This window comes from Passer domesticus, chromosome 3 (genome assembly GCF_036417665.1).
Source record: "Passer domesticus isolate bPasDom1 chromosome 3, bPasDom1.hap1, whole genome shotgun sequence".
NCBI classification, from domain to species: domain Eukaryota; kingdom Metazoa; phylum Chordata; class Aves; order Passeriformes; family Passeridae; genus Passer; species Passer domesticus.
The window spans coordinates 1,723,661-1,751,620 of NC_087476.1; the positions used below are offsets into that span (position 1 = coordinate 1,723,661).

At 40.1% G+C, this 27,960-nt stretch overlaps 2 protein-coding genes across 8 annotated transcripts in view; one reads left to right on the forward strand and one right to left on the reverse strand.

Annotated features, from left to right (window-relative positions):
* The window catches only part of EFR3B (EFR3 homolog B), a 316,353-nt gene that overhangs the window by 147,893 nt on the left and 140,500 nt on the right, over window positions 1-27,960 (forward strand). The gene's annotated exons all lie outside the window — the stretch shown is intronic.
* The window catches only part of LOC135297849 (L-gulonolactone oxidase-like), a 40,742-nt gene continuing 28,232 nt past the window's right edge, over window positions 15,451-27,960 (reverse strand). Inside the window, exons 8-12 of the mRNA XM_064415800.1 lie at window positions 27,095-27,171; window positions 24,757-24,906; window positions 23,183-23,347; window positions 18,525-18,615; window positions 15,451-15,633 (exon numbers count right to left, since the gene is read on the reverse strand). Coding sequence (XP_064271870.1) covers window positions 15,505-15,633; window positions 18,525-18,615; window positions 23,183-23,347; window positions 24,757-24,906; window positions 27,095-27,171 — 612 coding nt within the window. The 3' untranslated portion in view covers window positions 15,451-15,504. The remainder of the gene's footprint in view (window positions 15,634-18,524; window positions 18,616-23,182; window positions 23,348-24,756; window positions 24,907-27,094; window positions 27,172-27,960) is intronic.

The window sequence follows — 27,960 nt, forward strand, 5'->3', positions numbered from 1 at the left end:
AAAAAGAGGAAAAAAGAGAAAAAAGAGGAAAAAACGAGAGAAAAAGAGAAAAAATAGAGAAAAAATAGAGAAAAAATAGAGAAAAAAGAGAAAAAATAGAGGAAAAAAAGGAGGAAAAAAGAGAAAAAATAGAGGGAAAAAAGAGAAAAAATAGAGAAAAAAGAGAGAAAAAAATGGAGAAAAAAGAGAGAAAAAAATGGAGAAAAAAGAGGAAAAAAGAGAAAAAATAGAGAAAAAAGAGAAAAAAGAGAAAAAAAAGGAGAAAAAAAGAGGAAAAATAGAGAAAAAAGAGAAAAAAAGAAAAAAGACAAAAAAAGAGAAAAAATAGAGAAAAAAGGAGAAAAATAGAGGAAAAAATAGAGGAAAAAATAGAGGAAAAAAGAGAAAATAAAAGAGAAAAAATAGAGCAAAAAAAGAGAGAAGAATGGGATTAGCAGGGATGGGAGAAAGCGTGAGGGGGGGAAATATTCCAGGGGGGAAAAATGGGGGAAAAACCAAGAAAAATGGGGGAAAAATGGGGAGAAAATAGGGGAAAAAACAAGAAAAAAACGGGGAAAAATTCAAAAAAAGGGAAATAAATGGGAAAAATAGGGGGAAATGGGGAAAAACCAGGAAAAAAAGAGAAAAAAAAAGAGAAAAAAAAAGAGAAAAAAAGAGAAAAAAGAGAAAAAAAATTGGGATTAGCAGGGATGGGAGAAAGGGCGAGGGGGGAGAAAGGGGGGAAATGGGAAAAAACAAGAAAAATGGGGAAAAAATCAAGAGAAATGAGGGAAAATGGGAAAAAATGGGAATAAATGGAAAAACACCAAGAAAAAAACAGGAAAAAAATGGGAAAAGATCCAGGTAAAAATGGGAGAAAATGGGGGGGAAATGAAAAAAGGGAAATAAATGGGAAAAAATAGGGAAAAATGGGAAAAAGCAGGGTAAAAATAGGGGAGAAATGGGAGTAAATGGAAAAACACCAAGAAAAAACAGGAAAATGGGAAAAAATGGGAAGAAACCAGAGGAAAATGGGGAAAAGAGGAAAAACCTAAAGAAAATTGGGGGAAAATGGGGAAAAAAAGAAAAAAAAAACTCAGGAAAATGGGGGAGGAATGAGGAAAAGCAGGGAAATATGGGAGAAAACTGAGAAAAATGGGGAAAATTGGGGAAAAAATGGGAAAAACTGGGGAAAAACTGGAAAAAACCAAGAAAAAATAGGGGGGAAAATGGGGCAAAAGCAGGGAAAAAATAAAAGGGGGAGGAGGAGGAGGAGCCGGGAGGGAAAATGGGAATTGAAAGGAGGAAAAAAGAGGAAAAAAGGAGAAAAAATGGGGTGGGAGAAAGGGCGAGGGGGGAAAAACCCGGGAGAAAATAAGAAAAAACGGAGAAAAAATGAGGAAAAATTGGGAAATAAATGGGGGGAAAAGGGGGTGGAAATGGGGAAAAAACCCGAGGAAAATGGGCAAAAAAACAGGGGAAAAATGGGAGAAAAACCAAGAAAAACTAGGAGAAAAAATGGGGAAAATGTGATAAAATGAGGGAAAATTGGGAAAAATGGGGAAAACCCGAGGGCTCAGGGGGGGATAAAGGGGGAAAAATATTCCGGGGAGGAAATGGGGCAAAAAGCAAGAAAAAGGGGGGAAAATGGGAAAAATCCAAGAGAAAATGGGGGGGGGGTAGGAAAAAAAGGGAAATAAATGGGAAAAATGGGGAAAAATGAGAAAAAATGGGAAAAAACAGGGTAGAAATGGGGGGAAATGGGAATAAATGGAAAAAAACCCAGGGAAAATGGGAAGAAAAGAAGAAAAATGGAAAATCCCAGGAAAAGAATGGGAAAAAAGCAGAGGAATGTGGGGGAAATCAGGAAAAAATGGGGGAAAAAGCAATGAAAATGGGGGAAAATGTAAAAAAAATAGGGAAAAATGGGAGTCGGTGAAGAAAAACTGGGAAAAATGGAAGAAAACCATGAAAAAATGGGGGAAAACAGGGAAAAAATGGGAAGAATGGGAATATATGGGGAAAAAAAGCAGGAAAAATGAGGAAAAATTGGGAAATAAATGGGGGGAAAAGGGGGTGAAAATGGGGAAAAAACCCGAGGAAAATGGGCAAAAAACCAGGGGGAAAATGGGAGAAAAACCAAGAAAAACTAGGGGAAAAAATGGGGGAAATGTGATAAAATGAGGGAAAATTGGGAAAAATGGGGGGAAAACCAAGGAAAATAGGAAAAAGGGGGGAAATGGGGAGAAAAATGGGGAAAATGAGGGGAAAATTGGAATAAATGGGGAAAAATGGGAGAAAATCAAGAAAAAAAAACATGAAAAAAGGGGGAGAAATGGGAAAAATAAGGGGAAAATGGGAATAAATTGGAAAAAACCTGAGAAAAATGGAAGAAATGGGAAAACTGGGAGAAATGGAAAAAATGGGGGAAGTGAGAAAAATAGCCAAGAAAAATGGGGGGAAAAGAGAAAAATGGGAAAAATGGGAGAAAATAGAGGAAAAATCAGGGGGAAATGGGGGAAGAAAAGCAGGAAAAATGGGGGGAAAACAGGGGAAAAAAGACAAAAAAAAAGGAGTAAAAATAGAGACTAAAGGGTGAGAAAAGGGACAAAAAAAGGACAAAAAAAGAGGAAAAAAAGAGATAAAAAGGAGATAAAAAAGGGATTAACAGGGAAGGGAGAAAGGGAATAAAAGGGGGGGAATAACAGAGGGGGAATAATGGGGGAAAAGCAAGGAAAATGGGAAAAAATGGGGAAAAAAGGGAAATAAATGGGAGAAAAATGGGAATAAATGGGGAAAAAAGGGAAATAAATGGGAGAAAAATGGGAAAAAATGGGGAAAAAAGGGAAATAAATGGGAGAAAAATGGGAATAAATGGGAAAAAAAGGGAAATAAATGGGAGAAAAATGGGGAATAAATGGGGAATAAATTGGGAAGAAATGGGTGAAAATGGGAAAAAAAAACCCAGGGAAAATGGGAATGAATGGAAATATAAATGGGGAAAAATGGGAAAAAATCCAGGAAAAATGAAAATAATTAGGAAAAAAATTGGGAATAAATGGGAATAAATTAAGAAAAAAATTGGGAATAAATGGGGGAAAAAAGGGAATATAAATGGGGGGAAAATTGGAAAAAAAGAGAGGGAAAAAAGGGAATAAATGGGAAAAAACAGGAAAAAAGCAGGATAAAAAAGGGATAATTGAATCCCGGATTTGGCGTCTCCGATTTCGTCCCCGCGTCATCGCTGACCTTTGGGATGGAAATGGGAAAATGGGAAAAAAACAGGAAAAAAAGGGGAAAATGGGAAAAAAAGAGAATAAATGGGAACAAATGGAGAGAAAAATGGAGTAAAGGGGAATAAATGGGGTAAAAACCGGGGAAAATGGGAAAAAACGGTGGGAAAATTGGAATAAATGGAAATAAAAATGGGAATAAATGGGGGAAATAGAGGGGAAAATGGGGGAATAAATGGGGGAATAAATGGGGCAAAAAACAGGGAAAAATGGGGAATAAATGGGGGAAAACTGTGGGAAAAATAAGGGGGAAATGGGGAATAAATTGGTGAATAAATTGGTGAATAAATTGGGAAGAAATGGGTGAAAAATGGGGAAAAAACCCCAGGGAAAATGGGAATAAATGGAAATAAAAATGGGAATTAATGGGGGGAAATAGAGGGGAAAATGGGGGAATAAATGGGGCAAAAACCAGGGGAAAATGAGGGGGAAATGGGGAATAAATTGGGAAGAAATGGGTGAAAAATGGGAAAAAAAACCCCAGGGAAAATGGGAATAAATGGAAATAAAAATGGGGGAAAATGGGAAAAAATCCAGGAAAAAATCCAGGAAAAATGGGAATAAATGGGGGAAATATGAGGGTAAATGGGAAAGAAACTGGAAAAATGGGGAGTAAATGGAATAACCTGGGAGAAAAACAGGGGAAAAACAGCGAAAAATGGGGAAAAAAGGGGAAAAATTGGAATAAATGGAGGAAAAAATGGGAATAAATGAGGGAATAAATGGAGGAAAATCCAGGGAAAAATGGGGAAAAACTGTGGGAAAAATGAGGGGAAAATGGGGAAAAACTGTGGGAAAAATGAGGGGAAAATGGGGAATAAATTGGGAAGAAATGGGTGAAAAATGGGAAAAAACCTCAGGGAAAATGGGAATAAATGGAAATAAAAATGGGGAAAAATGGGAAAAAATCCAGGAAAAATGAAAATAATTAGGAAAAAAAAATTGGGAATAAATGGGAATAAATTAAGAAAAATATTGGGAATAAATGGGAATAAATTAAGAAAAAAATTGGGAATAAATGGGGGAAAAAGTGGGAATAAATGGGGGGAAAATGGAAAAAAATGTGGGGGAAAAAAGGGAATAAATGGGAAAAACAGGAAAAAAGCAGGATAAAAAAGGGATGATTTCATCCCGGATTTGGCGTCTCCGGTTTCGTCCCCGCGTCATCGCTGACCTTTGGGATGGAAATGGGAAAATGGGGAAAAATGGAAATAAATTGGGAAAAACCAGGAAAAAATGGAGGAAAGCAAGGAAAAGTGGGGGAAATGGGAAAAATGGGAAAAAATGGGAAAAAATGCAAATAAATGGGGAAAAATATCCAGGGAAAATGGGAATATTTGGGGAAAAATGAGAATAAATGGGAAAAATTCCCCGAGAAAAATGGGGGCAAAAATGGGAATAAATGGGGGAAAACCCTGAATAAATGGGAATAAAGGGGAAAATCACCAGGGAAAAAATGGGGGAAAATAGGAAAAAAATGCAAATAAATGGGGAAAAATGGGGGGAAAAAGGAAAAAAATGTCCAGAAAAATGGGAATAAATAGGAAAAAATAGGAATAAATGGGAAAATACCCCGAGAAAAATGGGGATAAATGGGGGAAAAAAAGGAAATAAACCAGGAAAAAATGGGGAAAAAAGGGAAAAAAATCCAGGAATAAATGGGAATAAATGGGAACATAACCAGGGAAAAAATGGGGGAAAATAGGAAAAAAATGCAAATAAATGGGGAAAAATGGGGGAAAATATCCAGGAAAAATGGGAATAAATAGGAAAAAAATAGGAATAAATGGGAAAATACCCTGAGAAAAATGTGGGGAAAAATGGGAATAAATGGGGGGAAAAAAGGAAACAAACAGGGAAAAAATGGGGGGAAAATCCGGAATAAATGGGAATAAATGGGGAAATAACCAGGGGAAAAATGGGGGAAAAAAAGGGAAAAAATGAGAATAAATGGGGGGGAAATGGGGGAAAAGGCAATAAATTAAACAAAGCAAGCAGGATAAAAAAGGGATAATTGAATCCCGGATTTGGCGTCTCCGGTTTCGTCCCCGCGTCATCGCTGACCTTTGGGCCAGTCTGGGAGCCGGCTGTGAAAATCACAGAGGGGCTCAAATCCCAGCAAGGGGGGGAATGGGGGAAAATGGGGGAAAATGGGAGAAAATTGAAAAAAACATGAAAAAAATGTGAATAAATGGGGGGGAAATGGGAAAAAATGGGGGGAAATGGGAAAAAATGAGGAAAAAAAGGGAGAAAATGGGGAAAAAATGGGGTTAAAAACCAGGAAAAATTGAAAAAAACATGAAAAAGAATGTGAATGAATGGGGGGAAAATGGGAAAAAATGGGAGAAAATGGGGAAAAAGGGGGGGAAAATGGGGAAATATGAGAAAAAAATGGGAGAAAATGGGGAACAAATGGGGAAAAAATAGGAAAAAAGAGGAAAAAATGGAAAAGCCGTGAAAAAATGAAAATAAATGGGGGAAATGGGAAAATATGAGAAAAAATGGGAGAAAATGGGGAAAAATGGGGAAAAATGGGAGAAAATGGGGAACAAATGGGAAAAAAACCAGGAAAAATTGAAAAAAACAGGAAAAAAAATGTGAATGAATGGGGGGAAAATGGGAAAAATGGGAGAAAATGGGGGAAAAATTGGAAAATGGGGAAAAAGGGGGGGGAAAATGGGGAAATATGAGAAAAAAATGGGAGAAAATGGGGAACAAATGGGGAAAAAAGAGGAAAAAAGAGGAAAAAATGGAAAAGCCGTGAAAAAATGAAAATAAATGGGGGAAAATGGGAAAATAAGAGAAAAAATGGGAGAAAATTGGGAAAAAATGGGAAAAAAACAGGAAAAATTGAAAAAAACATGAAAAAAAAGTGAATGAATGGGGGGAAAATGGGAAAAATGGGAGAAAAATGGGGGAAATGTTGGAAAATGGGGGAAAAGGGGGGGAAAATGGGGAAATATGAGAAAAAAATGGGAGAAAATGGGGAACAAATGGGGAAAAAAGAGGAAAAAAGAGGAAAAAATGGAAAAGCCGTGAAAAAATGAAAATAAATGGGGGAAAATGGGAAAATATGAGAAAAAATGGGAGAAAATTGGGAAAAAATGGGAAAAAAACCAGGAAAAATTGAAAAAAACATGAAAAAAAAGTGAATGAATGGGGGGAAAATGGGAAAAAATGGGAGAAAATGGGGGAAATAGGGGGAAATAGGGGGGAAAAATGGGTAAATATGAGAAAAAAATGGGAGAAAATGGGGAAAAAATGGGAAAAAAAACAGAAAAAATGGAAAAAAACATGAAAAAAAATGTGAATGAATGGGGGGAAAATGGGAGAAAATGGGAGAAAATGGGGGAAATGTTGGAAAAAGGGGAAAAAGGGGGGGAAATGGGGAAATATGAGAAAAAATGGGAGAAAATGGGGAACAAATGGGGAAAAAATAGGAAAAAAGAGGAAAAAATGGAAAAGCCGTGAAAAAATGAAAATAAATGGGGGGAAATGGGAAAATATGAGAAAAAATGGGAGAAAATGGGGAACAAATGGGGAAAATGGGAAAATAGGGGGGAAAATGGGAAAAAATGGGGGGGAAATGAGAAAAAATGGGAGAAAATGGGGAAAAAATGGGGAAAAAAAACAGGAAAAATTGAAAAAAACATAAAAAAAAAAGTGAATGAATGGGGGGAAAATGGGAAAAAATGGGAGAAAATGGGGGAAATAGGGGGAAAAATGGGTAAATATGAGAAAAAAATGGGAGAAAATGGGGAACAAATGGGGAAAAAAGCGGGGAAATGGGGGAAAAATGGGGAAAAATGGGAGAAAATGGGGAACAAATGGGGAAAAAAGAGGAAAAAAGAGGAAAAAATGGAAAAGCCGTGAAAAAATGAAAATAAATGGGGGAAAATGGGGAAAAATGGGAGAAAATGGGAGAAAATGGGGAAAAAATGGGGAAAAAAACCCAGGAAAAATTGAAAAAAACATGAAAAAAAAGTGAATGAATGGGGGGAAAATGGGAAAAAATGGGAGAAAATGGGGGAAATGTTGGAAAATGGGGAAAAAGGGGGGGAAATGGGGAAATATGAGAAAAAAATGGGAGAGAATGGGGAACAAATGGGGAAAAAATGGGGAAAAATGGGAGAAAATGGGGAACAAATGGGAGAAAATGGGGAAAAATGGGGAAAAATAGGAGAAAATTGGGAAAAATGGGGAAAAAATAGGAAAAAAGAGGAAAAAATGGAAAAGCCGTGAAAAAATGAAAATAAATGGGGGAAAATGGGAAAATATGAGAAAAAATGGGAGAAAATGGGGAAAAAATGGGGGAAAAAACCAGGAAAAATTGAAAAAAACATGAAAAAAAATGTGAATGAATGGGGGGAAAATGGGAAAAAATGGGAGAAAATGGGGGAAATGTTGGAAAAAGGGGAAAAAGGGGGGAAAATGGGGAAATATGAGAAAAAAATGGGAGAAAATGGGGAACAAATGGGGAAAAATAGGAAAAAAGAGGAAAAAATGAAAAAGCCGTGAAAAAATGAAAATAAATGGGGGAAATGGGAAAATATGAGAAAAAATGGGAGAAAATGGGGAACAAATGGGGAAAATGGGAAAATAGGGGGGGAAAATGGGAAAAAATGAGAAAAAATGGGAGAAAATGGGGAAAAAATGGGAGAAAATGGGGAAAAATGGGGAAAAAATAGGAAAAAATAGGAAAAAAGAGGAAAAAATGGAAAAGCCGTGAAAAAATGAAAATAAATGGGGGAAATGGGAAAATATGAGAAAAAATGGGAGAAAATGGGGAACAAATGGGGAAAATGGGAAAATAGGGGGGAAAATGGGAAAAAATGGGGGGAAATGGGAAAAAAATGAGAAAAAATGGGAGAAAATGGGGAAAAAATGGGGAAAAAAAACAGGAAAAATTGAAAAAAACATAAAAAAAAAGTGAATGAATGGGGGGAAAATGGGAAAAAATGGGAGAAAATGGGGGAAATAGGGGGAAAAATGGGTAAATATGAGAAAAAAATGGGAGAAAATGGGGAACAAATGGGGAAAAAAGCGGGGAAATGGGGGAAAAATGGGGAAAAATGGGAGAAAATGGGGAACAAATGGGGAAAAAAGAGGAAAAAAGAGGAAAAAATGGAAAAGCCGTGAAAAAATGAAAATAAATGGGGGAAAATGGGGAAAAATGGGAGAAAATGGGGAAAAAATGGGGAAAAAACCCAGGAAAAATTGAAAAAAACATGAAAAAAAAGTGAATGAATGGGGGGAAAATGGGAAAAAATGGGAGAAAATGGGGGAAATGTTGGAAAATGGGGAAAAAGGGGGGGAAATGGGGAAATATGAGAAAAAAATGGGAGAAAATGGGGAACAAATGGGGAAAAAAGAGGAAAAAAGAGGAAAAAATGGAAAAGCCGTGAAAAAATGAAAATAAATGGGGGAAAATGGGAAAAAATGAGAAAAAAATGGGAGAAAATGGGGAAAAAATGGGAAAAAAACCAGGAAAAATTGAAAAAACCATGAAAAAAAATGTGAATGAATGGGGGGAAAATGGGAAAAAATGGGAGAAAATGGGGGAAATAGGGGGAAATAGGGGGGAAAAATGGGAAAATATGAGAAAAAAATGGGGAAAAAATGGGAAAAAATGGGAAAAAAAACAGAAAAAATGGAAAAAAACATGAAAAAAAATGTGAATGAATGGGGAGAAAATGGGAAAAATCGGGGAAATGTTGGAAAAAGGGGAAAAAGGGGGGAAAATGGGGAAATATGAGAAAAAATGGGAGAAAATGGGGAACAAATGGGGAAAAAATAGGAAAAAAGAGGAAAAAATGGAAAAGCCGTGAAAAAATGAAAATAAATGGGGGGAAATGGGTGAATATGAGAAAAAATGGGAGAAAATGGGGAACAATTGGGTTAAAAATTGGAAAAAAAGAAAAAATGGGAATAAATGGGGGAAAATGGGAGAAGAATGGGAAGAAATGGAAAAAACTGGGAAAATGGAAGAAAAAAGAAAAAATGGGAAAAGGGGGGAAAATGGGGAAAAAATTGGAAGAAAATGGGAAAAATGGGGGAAAATGGAAAAAAAGGGGGGAAATGAGAAAATATGAGAAAAAATGGGAGTAAATTGGGAACAAATGGGGAAAAAAACAGGAAAAAATTGGAAAAGCCATGAAAAAAATGGGAATAAATTGGGAAATGGGGGGAAATGAGAAAATATGAGGAAAAAAAGGCAGAAAATGGGGAAAAAATTGGAAAAAATCATGGAAAAAATGGGAATAAATGGGGGAAATGGAGGGGAAAATGGGAAAAATGGGAAAAACCTGGGAAAATGGGAAGAAAAAATTTAAAAAATGGGAAAAGGGGGGAAAAATGGGGAGAAAATGGGAAAATATGAAGGAAAAGGGGAAAATATGAGAAAAAAAGGCAGAAAATGGGGAACAAATGGGAAAAATCCAGGAAAAAATTGGAAAAGCCGTGAAAAAATGGGAAAAAATGGGGGGAAAATGGGAAAAAATGGGGGGAAAATGGGTAAATATGAGAAAAATGGGAGAAAATGGGGAAAAAAATGGGGAAAAAATAGGAAAAAATTGAAAAAAAAAAGAAAAATTGAAATAAATGGGAGAAAATGAGTGGAAAATGGGAGAAAATGGGTAAATATGAGAAAAAATGGGGAAAAAAAACACAGGAAAAAATTGGAAAGGCCATGAAAAAATGGGAATAAATGGGAGGAAAATGGGAAAAAATGGGGAAAATGGGTAACAAAGGGTTAAAAGTTGGGAAAAAAAAAAAAAGAAAAATGGGAAGAAATGGGAGAAAAATGGGGAGAAATGGGAAAAAACTTGGGAAAATGGGAAGAAAAAAAGAAAAAATGGGAAAAGGGGGAAAATGGGGGAGAAAATGGGAAAAAATGGGAAAAAAGGCAGAAAATGGGGAAAAAAAAACCAGGAAAAAATTGGAAAATTGGGTGAATTTGGGGGGGTTTTTTACATTTTTTGGGTTTTTTCAAATATTTTTGTGAATTTTTGTGTATTTTTTGGTTTTATTTATTATTATTATTAATTTAATTTAGTTTAATTTTAATGTATTTTATTTTAATGTATTTTATATTTTATTTTATTTTATTTTATTTTATTTTATTATGTTTTTATTTTATTTTATTTTTTTATGTTTTTATGTTATTTTATTTTGTTATTTTATTTTATTTTATTTTATTTTATTTTATTTCATTTCATTTCATTTTATTTCATTATTTTATTATTTTATTTTAATTTATTTTAATTTATTTTATGTTATTTTATTTGATTTTATTTTTTATTATTTTATTTTATTTTATTTTTTAATTTAATTTAATTTAATTTAACTTTATTTTATTTTATTTTATTTTATTTTATTTTATTTTATTTTATTTTATTTTATTTTATTTTATTTTATTTTATTTTATTTTATTTTATTTTATTTTTACTATTCTATTTTTCTCTCTATCCCGGGCTGTTTTTCTCCATTTTTTATCACTTCCATGGATTTTCCCCTTTTTTCTCCCTTTTCCCATTCTCACCTCCCCACAAACCCAAACCCCATTTTTTAATTTTTTTCTCCCATTTTTCCTTTTTTCCCCCCATTTTCCCCTCCCCCTTTTCCCCGCCTGTGACGCCAAAGCTGCGGCCGAGAAGAAAAAATAAAATAAAAGAAAAGAGATAAAAAAATGGGAATAAAAGGGTAAAAAAAAGGAAAATAAAAGGGAAATAAATGGAAATAAATGGAATAAAGAGCCAAGGTCGGGAACATTGAAGAGGCGGGAAATGGAGCTGGAGAGGCTGAAAAGGGAAATTCAATGGGAAAGGGAAAAAATCCGATTAATGGGATAAAAATGAGAATAATGGGGTAAAAACTGAGAATAATGGGGAAAAAAATGAAAATAATGGGATTAAAAAAATCTGATTGATGGAGGGGATGGGGAGGGGAAAATAAAGGGAAAAATTGAATGGGAAAAGGGAAAAAAATCGGATTAATGGGATAAAAAATGAAAATAATGGGATAAAAAAAATCAGACTAATGGAGGGGATGGGGTGGGAAAAATAGGATAAAAAAGGGGAAAATTGGACGTAAAAAAGGGATAAAAAATGAGATTAATGGGATAAAAAAAATCAGATTGATGGAGGGGATGGGGAGGGGAAAATAAAGGGAAAAATTGAATGGAAAAAGGGAAAAAAAATCAGATTAATGGGATAAAAAATGAGAATAATGGGGTAAAAAATGAGATTGATGGGATAAAATATATCAGACTAATGGAGGGGATGGGGAGGGAAAAAATGAGAATAAAAAAAGGGAAAATTGAATGGAAAAGGGAAAAAAAATCGGATTGATGGAGGGGATGGGGAGGGAAAAAATAGGATAAACAAGGGAAAAAATGAGAATAAAAAAGGGGAAAAAAGAGAATTATGGGATAAAAATGAGAAATATGGGATAAAAAATGAGAATAATGGAGGGGATGGGGAGGGAAAAATGAGGATAAAAAAGGGGAAAATTGGACGTAAAAAAGGGATAAAAAATCGGATTAATGGGATAAAAAATGAGAATAATGGGGTAAAAAATCAGATTAATGGGATAAAATATATCAGACTAATGGAGGGGATGGGGAAGGAAAAAATGAGAATAAAAAAAAGGAAAATTGAATGGAAAAGGGAAAAAAAATGAGATTAATGGAGGGGATGGGGAGGGAAAAATAGGATAAAAAAGGGGAAAATTGGACATAAAAAAGGGATAAAAATTGGGATTAATGGGATAAAAAATGAGAATAATGGGATTAAAAAAAATATCAGATTAATGGAGGGGATGGGGCGGGGAAAATAAAGGGAAAAATTGAATGGAAAAGGGAAAAAAAATCAGATTAATGGGATAAAAAATCAGATTAATGGAGGGGATGGGGAGGGAAAAAAGAGAATAAAAAGGGAAAATCAAATAGAAAAAAGGGGGAAAATGAGGGAAAAAGGGGGAAAATTAAATATAAAAAGGAAAATAAGTGAGAATAAAAAGGGAAAAATTGAATGTAAAAAGAGGGGAAAATGAGGGGTTAAAAGGGGAAAATACGAATAAAAATGGGAAAATTGAATGGAAAAGGGAAAAAATAAGATAAAAAATGAGAATAAGGGAGGGGATGGGGAGGGGAAATGAGGATAAAAAAGGGGGAAATTGGGCATAAAAAAGGGATAAAAACTGAGAATAATGGGGTAAAAACTGAGAATAATGGGGCAAAAAATCGGATTTATGGAGGGGGTGGGGAGGGGAAAATGAGGATAAAACAAGGGAAAAATTGAACGTAAAAAAGGGGAAAAAATCGGATTAATGGGATAAAAAATGAGAATAATGGAGGGGATGGGGAGGGGAAAATGAGGATAAAAAAGGGATAAAAAATGAGAGTAATGGGGTAAAAAATCAGATTAATGGAGGGGATGGGGAGGGAAAAAAAGAGAATGAAAAAAGGGGAAAAATGAGAATAATGGGATGAAAAAAATCAGATTAATGGGATAAAAAATGAGATTAATGGAGAGGATGGGGAGGGAAAAAATGAGGATAAAAAAGGGGAAAATTAGATATAAAAAAGGGATAAAAATTGGGATTAATGGGATAAAAATGAGAATAATGGGATAAAAAATCAGATTAATGGGATAAAATATATCAGACTAATGGAGGGGATGGGGAGGGAAAAAATGAGAATTAAAAAAGGGAAAATTGAATGAAAAGGGAAAAAAAATCGGATTGATGGAGGGGATGGGGAGGGAAAAAATAGGATAAACAAGGGAAAAAATGAGAATAAAAAAGGGGAAAAAAGAGAATTATGGGATAAAAAATGAGAAATATGGGATAAAAAATGAGATTAATGGAGGGGATGGGGAGGGAAAAATGAGGATAAAAAAGGGAAAAAATGAGAATAATGGGATAAAAAAAATCAGATTAATGAGGTAAAAATGAGAATAATGGAGGGGATGGGGAGGGGAAAAATGAGGATAAAAAAGGGGAAAATTGGATATAAAAAAGGGATAAAAAATGAAAATAATGGGGTAAAAAATCAGATTAATGGAGGGGACGGGGCGGGGAAAATAAAGGGAAAAATTCAATGGGAAAAGGGAAAAAAAATCAGATTAATGGGATAAAAATGAGAATAATGGAGGGGATGGGGTGGGAAATCAGTGAGAACAAAAATGGGAAAAGTTGAAGACAAAAGGGGAGAAAAATGAGGATAAAAAAGGGAAAATTTGAATATAAAAAGGGGGGAAAATGAGGGGAAAAATGGGGAAAATTGAATGGAAAAAGGAGGAAAAATGAGAATAAAAATGGGGAAAATTGAATGGAAAAAGGGAAAAAATGAGAATAATGGGGTAAAACATGAGAATAATGGAGGGGATGGGGAGGGGAAAAATGAGGATAAAAAAGCAAAAAATTGAACATAAAAAAGGGAAAAAATTCAAATGAATGGAGGGGATGGGGTGAGAAAAATGAGAATTAAAAAAGGGAAAAAATGAGAATAATGGGAGAAAAAATGAGAATATTGAGATAAAAAATGAGATTAATGGAGGGCATGGGGATGAAAAAAAATAGGATAAAAAAAGGGGAAAAAATGAGAATAATGGGATAAAAAAATCAGATTAATGGAGGGGATGGGGAGGGGAAAATTAAGGGAAAAACTGAATGGAAAAAGGGAAAAAATCAGATTAATGGGATAAAAATGAGAATAATGGGGAGGATGGGGCGGGAAAAAAAGAGGATAAAACAAGGGAAAAATTGAACATAAAAAAGGGGAAAAAATCGGATTAATGGGATAAAAAATGAGAATAATGGGAAGAAAAATGAGAATAATGGAGGGGATGGGGTGGGAAATAAAGAGAATAAAAAGGGAAAATCAAATAGAAAAAAATGAGGATAAAAAGGGGGAAAATTAAATATAAAGGGGGGAAATAAATGAGAATAAAAAAGGGAAAATTTGAATAGAAAAAGGGGGGGAAATGAGGATAAAAAGGGAAAAACGAAATGTAAAAAGGAAAAAATGAAGATAAAAAGAGGGAAAATTGAAAATAAAAAGGGGAAAATGAGGACAAAAAAGGGAAAAATTAAAGAGAAAAATGTGGGGAAAATGAGGATAAAAGGGGGAAATTAAATACAGAAAGGGGAAAAAATGAGGGGAAAAAATTAAAATAAAAATGGGAAAAAATGAAAATAATGGAGGGAATGGGGGTGGGGAAAATGAGAATAAAAATGAGAGAAATTAAATATAAAAAAGGGAAAAAATTAAATATAAAAAGGGGAAAAATGAGGATAAAAATGGGGAAAATGAGGCTGAAAATGGAAAAAATGAAATGTAAAAAGCAAAAAAAAAAGAAGAGGATAAAAATAGGGAAAATTGGAAATGAAAAGGGAAAAAATGAGGGAAAATCAAATAGAAAAAAGGGAAAAATGAGAATAAAAAAGGCACCAAAATTCTGTGGAAATTGCAAAGAAAATTCTGATTTTTTTTTTTAAAGAAAATTTCTGCTAGGGAGGGGTTGAGGAAGATCCCGATGGGGTCCAGCTTAAAATTGGAATTTTTGGGGCATTTTGGGGGGATTTTTTAGGATATTTTTGTGGTTTTTTTTGAGATTTTTGAGGGGGATTTATTCTTTTAATTTTGGGAAATTTTTGGGAGTTTTTTTTTTCATTTTTGGGGTTTTTTGGGAGTTTTTTATTTTTTAGGAATTTTTTTTTTATTTAATATGGGGATTAAAAAAATTTTTTGTGGAATTTTTGGGGGGATTTTTGGGAGATTTTTTGGGAGATTTTTTATTCTTAGGAGGATTTTTTTTTAATTTTTGGGAGATTTTGGGGAATATTTGGGATTTTTTTTGTGGAGTTTTGGGGATTTAGGGAGGAATTTTATTTTATTTTTGGGGATTTTGTTTTTATTTTTGGGAGATTTTGGGGGATTTATTGGGGGTTTTTTTGTGGATTTTTTTGGGATTTGCGGGGAAATTTTATTTTATTTTTGGGGATTTTTTTCATTTTTGGGAGGTTTTTTTTGGATTGGGGGTTGGGAGATTTTCTTTTATTTTTTGGGGGGGATTTTCTTGGGAATTTAAAAAACAAAAAATCAAGAAAAATTCTTCTCCAGAACCTTTTATTGGTGAAAAAAATCGAATTTTTCCCACAAAATTCCACGAAACAACCCCAAAATTCCCAGGAAAATTCCAATTTCGTTATTTTTCCCGGATTTTTGGGCTCAAAAGAAAACTTTTTCCAGGTAGGGGTTGAGGAAGATCCCGTCGGGGTCCAACTTTTCCCTCAGGGCGCGGAATTTGGAAAATTCCGGGAACATCAGCTCCAGATCCTTCCTCGTGCAGCTGTGAGCCTGCAAGACAAAATTCCCCCAAAAAAATTCCCAATTTTGGAAAAATTTGGGAATTTCCCCCCAATTTTTCCCATTTCCCATCAAAAAATCCCATTTTTCCCCATTATTTTCCCCTTTTTTTCCAATTTTATTCCCATTTTTTCCCATTTTTCCCATTTTTCCACATTTTTTCTGGTTTTTGCCCATTTCTTCCCATTTTTTTCCCCATTTCCCCCCCATTTTCTCCCATTTCTTTTACCATTTTCTCATTTTTCCCCCATTTTTCCCCAATTTTTTCTCATTCCCCCCCTCTCTTTCCCCCCTTTCCCCCCAATTTTTCTCTCAGTATTTTCCCCTTTTTTTCCAATTTTTCCCTTTTTTCTCCCATCTTTTCCCCCTTTAGTCCCCCCTTTTTTTACCATTTTTCCCATTTCCCATTAAAAATCCCTTTTTCCCCTTAAAAATCCCATTTTTCCCATTTTCCCCCCATTATTTTCCCTTTTTTTTCCCAATTTTATTCCCATTTTTTCCAATTTTTCCACATTTTTTCTGTTTTTTGCCCATTCCTTCCCATTTTTTCCCCATTTCCCCCTTTTCCCCCCATTTTCTCCCATTTATTTTACCATTTTCTCATTTTTCCCCCATTTTCCCCCCATTTTTTCTCATTTCCCCCAGTTTTTCTCCCAGTATATTCCCTTTTTTTCCAATTTTCCCTTTTTTCTCCCATCTTTTCCCCCTTTAGTCCCCCCCCTTTTTTTACCATTTTCCCCATTTCCCCACATTTCCCCCATTTCCCATTAAAAATCCCTTTTTTCCCATTAAAAATGCCATTTTTCCCATTTTCCCCCATTATTTTCTCTTTTTTTCCCAGTTTTATTCCCATTTTTTCCAATTTTTCCACATTTTTCCTGGTTTTTGCCCATTCCTTCCCATTTTTTCCCATTTCCCCCTTTTCCCCCCATTTTTTCCCATTTCTTTTACATTTTCTCATTTTCCCCCTATATTCCCTCAATTTTTTCTCATTTCCCCCAGTTTTTCTCCCAGTATTTTCCCCATTTTTTCCAATTTTTCCCTTTTTTTCTCCCATCTTTTCCCCCTTTTTTACCATTTTTCCCATTCCCCCCATTTTCCCCATTTCCCATTAAAAATCCCTTTTTTCCCATTAAAAATCCCATTTTTCCCATTTTCCCCCATTATTTTCTCTTTTTTTCCCAGTTTTATTCCCATTTTTTCCAATTTTTCCACATTTTTCCTGGTTTTTGCCCATTCCTTCCCATTTTTTCCCTATTTCCCCTTTTTTCCCCATTTTCTCCCATTTCTTTTACCATTTTCTCATTTTTCCCCCATTTTTTTTTTCATTTTCCCCCCAGTTTTTCTCCCAGTATTTTCCCTTTTTTTCCAATTTTCCCCTTTTTTCTCCCATCTTTTTGCCCTTTAGTCCCCCCTTTTTTTACCATTTTTCCCATTTCCCCCATTTTTCCTTTTTTCCACCCATTTCCCCCCTTTCCCCCCATTATTTTTCCCATTTTCCCCCTATTATTTCCCCCTTTAATTCCAATTTTTCCAAGGTTTTTCCCTTTTTTTACCATTTTTCCCATTTCCCCCCATTTTTTTCCCTTTTTTCCACCCATTTCCCCCCTATTTTCCCCCATTATTTTTCCCATTTTCCCCCATTATTTCCCCCTTTATTCCAATTTTTCAAAGTTTTTTCACCATTTTTCCCTTTTCCCCCCATTTCCCCTCAATTTTTCCCTTTTCCCCCCATTTTCTTCCCTTTTTTCCTTCCCCCCCCATTTGCCCCCCATTTTTTTCCGAGTAAATTCCCATTTCCCCATAAAAAATTCCCATTTTTCCAGTACAAACTCCAATTTTCCCATGAAAAATTCTCTTTTTTTAGGATAAACTCCCATTTTCCCATGAAAAATTCCCATTTTCCCAGGACAAATCCCCAATTTTGATTATAAATCCCCATTTTCTCAGTAGAAGTCCCCATTTTCCCATGAAAAATCCCCTTTTTTTAGGATAAATTCCCATTTTGCCATGAAAAATTCCCCATTTTTCCAGTACAAATCCCCATTTTCCTGGTACAACAAATCCCCATTTTCCCAGTACAAACTCCAATTTTCCCATGAAAAATTCCCTTTTTTTAGGATAAATTCCCATTTTCCCATGAAAAATTCCCATTTTTCCAGTACAAACTCCCAATTTTGATTATAAATCCCCATTTTCCCACTACAAACTCCCATTTTCCCATGAAAAATTCACATTTTTCCAGTACAAATCCCATTTTCCAATGAAAAATTCCCATTTTTCCAGGATCAATCCCCAATTTTCACTATAAATCCCCATTTTCCCAGTACAAACTCTAATTTTCCCATGACAAATCCCCAATTTTCACTATAAATTCCCATTATCTCATTAAAAATCCCCATTCTTCCAGTACAAACTCCCATTTTCGGGATAAATTCCCATTTTCCCATTAAAAATTCCCATTTTTCCAGGATCAATCCCCAATTTTCACTATAAATCCCCACTTTCCAGTACAAACTCCCATTTTCCCATGAAAAATTCCTTTTTTCTGAGATAAATTCCCATTTTCCTGGGATAAATCCCCATTTTTCCAGTGCAATTTCCCATTTTTCCAGTAGAAACTCCCATTTTCCCATGAAAAAATCTCCATTTTTCCAGCATAAATCCCCAATTTTCGCTATAAACTCCCATTTTTCCCGGGATAAATCCCCATTTTTCCAGTACAAACTCCCATTTTCCCATGACAAATCCCCCTTTTTTAGGATAAATTCCCATTTTCTCAGGATAAATCCCATTTTTCCGGTACAAACTCCCATTTTCCCGTGACAAATCCGGTTTTTCCCGGGATAAACCCCACTTTTCCGGGGTGTGAGCGTCGTTACCTTGGCCCAGTGGGGTCTCCCTCCGTGCCGGCGCATGATGCCCTCGTAGATGCCCCAGTAGCGCCCGCGCGGCACCTCCCGCCCGTACGGCCTGGAACACACCCGGAGCCACGGCGGGGTCAGATCCCGGGAAATAATCCACTCCGGGAAATAAATAATCCACTCCGGGAAATAAATAATCCACACCAGGAAATAAATAATCCACACTGGGAAATAAATAATCCACACCGGGAAATAAATAATCCACTCCGGGAAATAAATAATCCACACCGGGAAATAAATAATCCACTCCGGGAAATAAATAATCCACTCCGGGAAATAATCCACCCCCAGAAATGCATGCTGGGAAATCCACACAGGGAAATAATCCACACAGGGAAATAAATAATCCAGACCGGGAAATAAATAATCCAGACCGGGAAATAATCCACACTGGGAAATAAATAATCCACACCGGGGAATAAATAATCCACACCGGGAAATAAATAATCCACAGCGGGGAATAATCCACACCGGGAAATATTCCACCCCAGGAAATTCCACACTGGGAAATAACCCACACTGGGAAATAAATAATCCACAGCGGGAAATAATCCACCTGGGAAATAATCCAAACCAGGAAATAATCCACACCGGGGGAATAATCCACACCAGGAAATAATCCACACTGGGAAATAATCCACAGCGGGAAATAATCCACACCGGGAAATGCATGCCGGGAAATAATCCACCCCCAGAAATGCATGCTGGGAAATCCACCCCAGGAAATAATCCACACCGGGAAATAATTCACACTGGGAAATAATCCACACCCGGGGAATAATCCACCCCTGGGAATAATCCACCCCAGGAAATAATCCACCCCGGGGAATAAACCACACTGGGAAATAATCCACACCGGGAAATAATCCACCCCGGGGAATAAACCACACTGGGAAATAATTCACACCGGGGAATAATCCACCCCTGGGAATAATCCACCCTGGGAAATAATCCACCCCGGGGAATAAACCACACTGGGAAATAATCCACACCGGGAAATAATCCACACCCGGGAAATAATCCACACCGGGGAATAATCCACCCCTGGGAATAATCCACCCCGGGAAATAATCCACCCCGGGAAATAATCCACCCCGGGGAATAAACCACACTGGGAAATAATCCACACCGGGAAATAATCCACACCCGGGAAATAATCCACACCGGGAAATAATCCACACTGGGAAATAATCCACACCCGGGACATAATCCACACCGGGGAATAATCCACCCCAGGAAATAATCCACAGTGGGAAATAATCCACAGCGGGAAATAATCCACACTGGGAAATAATCCACCCCTGGGAAATAATCCACACCGGGGAATAATCCACTCCGGGAAATAAATAATCCACACCGGGAAATAATCCACCCCCGGAAATCCACCCTGGGAAATAATCCACACCAGGAAATAAATAATCCACTCCGGGAAATAATCCACCCTGGGAAATAATCCACACCAGGAAATAAATAATCCACACCGGGAAATAATCCACCCCCGGAAATCCACCCTGGGAAATAATCCACACCAGGAAATAAATAATCCACTCCGGGAAATAATCCACCCCGGGAAATAATCCACACCAGGAAATAAATAATCCACACCGGGAAAAAATCCACACTGGGAAATAAACCACCCTGGGAAATAAATAATCCACACCGGGAAATAATCCACACTGGGGAATAATCCACAGTGGGAAATAATCCACACTGGGGAATAATCCACAGTGGGAATAATCCACACTAGGAAATAATCCACACCGGGAATAATCCACACTGGGAAATAATCCACACCGGGAAATAATCCACACCGGGAAATAATCCACACCGGGAAATCCCACCCAGGAAATCCACTCTGGGAAATCCATACCCCCAGGATTCAGGATCCACCCCCAGGAATCCGAGTTCCACCCCCAGGAATTTGGGATCCACCCCTAGGAAATCCCACCTCCGGGATCCCCCCCAGGAATTCAGGATCCACCCCTTGGAATGTGGGAGCAGAGCAGGAATCCGCTGGATCCACCCCTGGGATCCACTCCGGGAATTTGGGATCTCAGGATTGGGAAGCAGACTGATCCCCCACCCCACCCTGGGATGAACCCCCAGGAATTTGGGATCCCAGGCACAGGAATCAGCGAGATCCACCCAGGGATCCACTCCCAGGGTCCACCCCGGGAAATCCCACCTGGGATCCACTTCTGGGATACACCCCCGGGAAATCCCACCCAGAATCCACCCCCAGGAATTCGAGATCCACCCTGGGATCCACCCCTGGGAATTATGGATCCCAGGGTCAGGAATCAGCCGGACCCAACTCTGGGATCCACCTCCAGGATCCACTCCAGGAATTCAGGGTCCCAGGATCAGGAACAAGCCAGATCCACCACAGGATCCAGCCCCAGGAATTTGGGATGCTGGAATCATCCCGGGATCCATCCCCAGGAATTTGGGATTCCGGGAAATGGGAATCAGCTGGATCCACCTCCAGGATCCACCTCTGGGAATTTGGGATCCTGGGATTGTTATGGGGAATCAGTGGGATCCAACCCCTGGGATCCACCTTGGGAATTTGGGATCCCAGGAGCAGGATCAGGAATCACCTGGATCCACCCCCAGGAATTCAGGATCCTGGGAAAGGGATGGATTTGGGACCCTGGGAAACCCCCCTTGGGATCCACCCATGGGAATTTGGGATCTCTTGGAAGAGGATGGAGTTTGGATCCCAGGATCGGGATCTGCAGAGATCCCATGGAAACATTCCCAGCGGGAATGGCGTCCCAAATCCAGATCCCTCTTCCCATGGATTTGAGATCACGGGACTGGGATCTGGAGGGATCTCCATGCCCAGATTCCCACTGGGAATGGTGTTTCCTCTTCCCATGGATTTGGGATCCCAGGATCGGGATCTAGAATGATCCCCATGGAAATATTCCCAGTGGGAATGGTGCCCCCAATCCAGATCCCTCTTCCCATGTATTTGGGCCCTCGGAATCAGGATCTGGAGGGATCCCATGGAAATATTCCAGGTGGGAATGGTGACCCCATGGCAGATCCCTCTTCCCATGGACTGGTTCCTCATCCAGGGAATTCTGGGTTGGAGAAGATCCCAGGAAAGTGATGGGAGAGGGAATGGATTTTGGATCCTGGGATTGGGATCTGCAGGGTTCTCCATGCCCAGATTCCCTATGGGAATAGTGTCTCCCTTTCCCATGTATTCGGGATCCCAGGACTGGGATCTGCAGGGATCCCATGGAAATATTCCCGGTGGGAATGGTGAACCCTTGGCAGACCCCTCTTCCCATGGGTTTGGGATCCCAGGACTGGGATCTGCAGGGATCCCATGCAAACATTCCTGGTGGGAATGGTGAACCCTTGGCAGACCCCTCTTCCCATGGATTTGGGGTCCCAGGATTGGGATCTGGAGAGATCTCCATGCCCAGATTCCCGGTGGGAATGGTGCCTCCTTTTCCAATGGGTTTGGGATCCAGGGATTGGGATCTGAAGGGATCCCATGCAAACATTCCTGGTGGGAATGGTGAACCCTTGGCAGACCCCTCTTCCCATGGATTTGGGATCCTGGGATTGGGATCTGCGGGGATCCCATGGAAACATTCCTGGTGGGAATGGTGAACCCTTGGCAGACCCCTCTTCCCATGGATTCAGGATCCAGGGGTTGGGACCTAGAGGGATCTCCATGCCCAGATTCCCGGTGGGAATGATGTCCCAAATCCAGATTCCTCTTCCCATGGATTGGTTCCTCATTCAGGGAATTCCAGGCTGCAGGAGATGCCAGGAAAGGGCTGGGACAAGGAATGGGTTTGGGATCCAGGGATTGGGATCTGCAGGGGTCCCATGGAAATATTCCGGGTGAGAATGGTGAACCCAAGACAGATCCCTTTTCCCATGGGTTTGGGACCTCAAAATCAGGATCTGGAGGGATCCCATGGAAATATTCCAGATGGGAATTGTGACCCCATGGCAGATCCCTGTTCCTATGGACTGGTTCCTCATCCAGGGAATTCTGGGCTGGGGAAGATCCCAGGAAAGTGATGGGAGAGGGAATGGATTTTGGATCCTGGGATTGGGATCTGCAGGGTTCTCCATGCCCAGATTCCCTATGGGAATAGTGTCTCCCTTTCCCATGGATTCGGGATCCCAGGACTGGGATCTGCAGGGATCCCATGGAAACATTCCTGGTGGGAATGGTGAACCCAAGACAGATTCCTCTTCCCATGGGTTTGGGATCCCAGGACTGGGATCTGCAGGGATCCCATGCAAACATTCCTGGTGGGAATGGTGAACCCTTGGCAGACCCCTCTTCCCATGGATTTGGGGTCCCAGGATTGGGATCGGGAGAGATCTCCATGGTCAGATTCCCAGTGGGAATGGTGCCTCCTTTTCCAATGGGTTTGGGATCCCAGGACTGGGATCTGCGGGGATCTCATGCAAACATTCCTGGTGGGAATGGTGAACCCTTGGCAGACCCCTCTTTCCCCGGGTTTGGGATCCTGGGATTGGGACCTGCAGGGATCCCACGCAAACATTCCCGGTGGGAGTGGTGTCCCAACTCCAGCCCCCCTTTCCTGTGGGTTTGGGGCTCTCCGGGCGGGTCCCACCTGTACATGATGACGTTGATGTAGCAGCTGTCCCGCCGGAAGCAGGGGCTCAGCGGGATCTCGTCCCGCCGGCAGAAGCGGATCTCCACCGGGAAGTGGGCGCCGATCCCGGGATTCCGGTCCAGCTCCGCCTTCAGCTCCAGCAGCGCCTCCTTGGTTTTCCCGCTGCTCCCGGAAAGAAAAAAATTCCCGGTGAACGGAAGGGAGGGAGATCCCATCCTGTGGAATTCCCGGAATTCTGGGAGTGTTCTGGAATGTTCTTCCCGTGGGATCACATGGATCTGGGATTTGGAGTGGGATGGGTTTGGGATCCGGATATTGGGGTCTGGAGGGATCTCCATCCCATGGAAATCCTGGAATTTGGGGAGTGTTCTGGAACGTTCTTCCCATGGGATCATACGGATCTGGGATTTGGAGTGGCGTGGGTTTGGGATCCTGGGATTGGGATCTGGAGGGATCTCCATGGAAATATTCCCAATGGGAATGTTGTCCCTAGTCCAGGTCCCTCTTTCCATGGATTTGTTCCTCATCCAGGGAATTTTGGGTTTGAGAAGATCCCAGGAAAGGGATGGGATTTGGAATTCCATGGGAATGATGCAATCCTGGACTGGGATCTGGGAACCCCCATGGAAAAGGACCGGGATTGGGGAATTCCCATGGGAATGGACTGCGATCATGGAATTCCATTGGGAATTGACTGGGATCAGGGAATTGCGTGGGAATGGACTGGGATCTGGGAATTCCCATGGAAAAGGACTGGAATTTGGGAATTTCCATGGGAATGTCCCGACCCTGGACTGGGACCATGGAATTCCCATGGAAAAGCACTGGGATTTGGGAATTACATGGGGATAGCCCAGTCCTGGGTTGGGATAATAGAATTTCCATGGAAATAAACCAAGATCTGGCAATTCCTTTGGGAATTGACTGGGATCAGGGAATTGCGTGGGAATGGACTGGGACCATGGAATTCCCATGGGAAAAGCACCAGGATCTGGGAATTACATGGGGATGGCCCAGTCCTGGGTTGGAATAATAGAATTTCCATGGAAATAAACCAAGATTTGGGAATTCCTTTGGGAATTGACTGGGATCAGGGAATTGCGTGGGAATGGACTGGGACCATGGAATTCCCATGGAAAAGCACCAGGATCTGGGAATTAAATGGGGATGGCCAACCCTGGACTGGGATTCAGGAATTCCCATGGGAATGGACGGGGATCTGGGAATTCCCTTGGGAATAGACTGGGATCATGGAATACCCATGGAAAAGCACCGGGGTCTGGGAATTACATGGGGATGGCCCAGTCCTGGACTGGGATGATGGAATTCCCTTGGGAATTGACTGGGATCAGGGAATTATGTGGGAATGGCCCAGTCCTGGACTGAGATTCAGGAATTCCCATGGAAAAGGAGCGGGATCTGGGAATTACATAGGGATGGCCCAGTCCTGGACTGGGATCATGGAATTCCCATGGAAAAGCACCGGGATTTGGGAATTTCCCTGGGAATGTCCCAACCCTGGACTGGGATCTAGGAATTCCCATGGGAATGGACCGGGATCTGGGAATTACATGGGGATGGCCCAGTCCTGGACGTGCTGGCGGAAGCGGCACTCGTAGTTGAGGATCCGGTGGCTGCGGTCGACGCTTTCCGAGCGGGAGCTGAAGAGGAGCCGGAAGAAGGCGCGGTTGATCCAGGACACCAGGCCGGGGAAGAAGGAGCTGCCGGGAAAAACCGGGAATTCAGCTTCCCAAAAATCCGCCAAGGGCGGGGAGGGAGCGGAAAACGGCTGGGGGAGGATCAGGGGACGCTGGAATGGTTCGGGTGGGATTCATGGAGCTGAAATCCCATTCCGTGGGCGGGGAAACATTCCATGGTTTCCTTGATTGCTCCCAGGGATTCTCTGGGAATTCCAGCCCAGCCGGGAATTCCTTCCGAAATTTCTCCCCATTTTCCCAGGGAATTCTCTCCATTCCCAGCCTGGGACCGGATCCATCATCTTCCCAACTCCTCCTTGAGAGGGAATTTTGGGAATTCAGGGCTCCATTTCCCTTTTCCATCCTCAAATTCCATAAAAATCCCTCAGGATGGGTCCTGGATCCCAGAATCCTGGAATTCTTGGGATGGATGGGATCCACTGATCTCAAATCCCATCCCATTCGAATCCCAAAATCCCGGGATTTCCCAACCTTTCCTTGGACATTGCCAGGGATCCAGGGATTTTCTGGGAATTCCCTCCCAGCTGGGAATTCCATCCCAAAAATCCACTTTTCCCCCATTTCCCCCCTTTTTTTTTGTCTGCTTGGATCCCTTGACAGAATTCCAAGATTTCCCAAAATCCCTCTTTTCCCAAAATCCTTATTTTCTCCAAATCCCTCTTTTCCAAATCCTCTGGATCCTTTTAGATCCCAATCCTCGGGACATTCCCACATCCAAACCCATCCCAAAAAATCTCCTTTGATCCAAAATTCCCATCTCGGGACCGGCTTGGAATTTTTGGAATTCCCATTCCCACTGGGATTTCAAATCCATGAAATTCCAGGCATGGATCAGGGCAGGAAAATTCCTGGATTTGGTTTTTCCATCCCCAAAAACTCCATGAATTCGTGAAATTCGGGACATGGGGAAATTCCTGGATTTGGCTTTTCCAGCCTGAAAAATTCCATGAATCCATGACATTTGGGATAATGGATCAGGGCTGGGAGAATTCTTGGATTTGATTTTTCCAGCCCAAATAATTCCATGCATCCATGAAATTATGGACATGGGAAAATTCCTGGATTTGGTTTTTCCAGCCGGAAAAATTCCATAATTTCTGTGGACAGCAGAGGGCAGCGAAGCCCCAGCCTGGAATCCCATCCCTGGAAAAGCAGCAATTCCCAAAATTCCTCTTTTCCCAGGAATGTTCCCTAAAAACCCCCAAAAAAATCCCAGCACAGGGAGAAAATCGGGATAAAACCAGGCTTGGAAAATTCCAATCCTCATCCCGATCCCAATCCCACTTCCAATCCCAGTACTGATCCCAGTTCTGATCCTGATCTCCGTCCGGATCCCAATCCTGATCCCGATCCTAATTCCAACCTGAATCGCAATTCCAATCCTAATCCCAATCCCAATCCCAATCCCAATCCCAATCCTGACTGTAATCCCGATCCTATCCCAATTCCAATCCTAACCCCAGTCCCAATCCCGATCCTAATCCCAAACCTAATCCCGAACCAGATTCCAATCCCGATACTGATCCAATCTGATCCTAATCCCAGTCCCGATCCCAATGATCCAGATCCTGATCCCAATGATCCCAATCCTGATCCCAACCCCAACCCCAATCCCAATGATCCCAACCCCAATCCTGATCCCAATCTCAATACTGATCCCAATTCTGATCCCGATCCCAATCCCAGTCTTGATCTCAATCAAAATCCCAATCTGGATTCTCATCCCAATCCCAATCCTGACCCCAAACCCAATTCCTATGATCCCAATCCCAAAGGGATCTGATCCCGTTCCTGGCCTTTTCCCGGGATTTCATCACTTTCCTGGAAAAACTGAGAGGATTTGGAGTTTGGGATTTGGGATTTTTTGGGATTTGGGGTTTGGGAGATTTGGGATTTTTTGGATTTTTGGGACCTTGGAGCTAAAATTCAGGATTTGGGGTTTGGGGGATTTAGGATTTTGGGGATTTTCAGGAATTTGGGAGTTGGGAATTGGCGTTTGGGATTTTTGAGTTTTGGGGGATTTGGGACATTTGGAATTTTTGGGATTTTTGGAATTTTCAAGATTTTGGGGATTTAGGAGTTGGAAGTTGGAATTTGGCATTTTTGGGATTTGGGGTTTGGGAATTTTGGGGTTTGGGGGATTTGGGATGTTCAGAATTTTCAGGATTTTTAGGGTTTGGGATTTTCCTACCTGATCCAGAGCAGGAATTCCAGGAGATAATATCCCACAGCGTAATCCCAAAACCAGCTGGAGGAGGATCTGGGAGGCTGCAAATCCCATGGGAAAACAACAGATTTTAGGGATTTGGGGAATTTTAAGGATTTCAGGGATTTTAGGGATTCGACAAAGTGGGAATTGAGGAACGGGATCCACCCAGGAGAGGGGGGCTGCAGAATCCTGGGATCCCAAAATTCCAAATATTCCACGGTGGGGCAAAACCCAGCTCTGGAAAAAATTCCCAGAGCCCATTCCCAAAATTCTTCTTCCCGCCCAAAATCCATCCCTGGAATTCCATCAGCTTGCAAAATCCCAGAATTCCAGGCACAAATTACCAAAATCCTGGAATTCCCACCCAAAATCTATCCCTGGAATTGCCAGGAGCTCGGAAAACCTGGAATTCCCAAAATTTTGTAATTCCCATCCCAAATCCACGGCTGGAATTGCCAGGAGCTCTGAAATTCCCGCGATTTTCAGAGATGCATTCCCAAAATCCTGGAATTCCTGCCTAAAATCCACCCCTGGAATTCCTGGATCTTGGGAATTCCCAGGATTTTTAAGGATCTATTCCCAAAATCCTGGAATTCCTGCCCAAAATCCATCCCTGGAACTGTGGGATCTTGGAAAATCTCGGGATTTTTGGAGAACCATTCCCAAAATCCTGGAATTCCCACCCAAAATCTATCCCTGGAATTGCCAGGAGCTCTGAAATTCCCGGGATATTTTTGGGATCTGTCCCCAAAATCCTGGAATTCCCATTCAAAATCCACCCCTGGAATTGCCAGATCCCAGAAATTAATGGGATTTTTTGGGATTCATTCCCAAAATCCAATAATTCC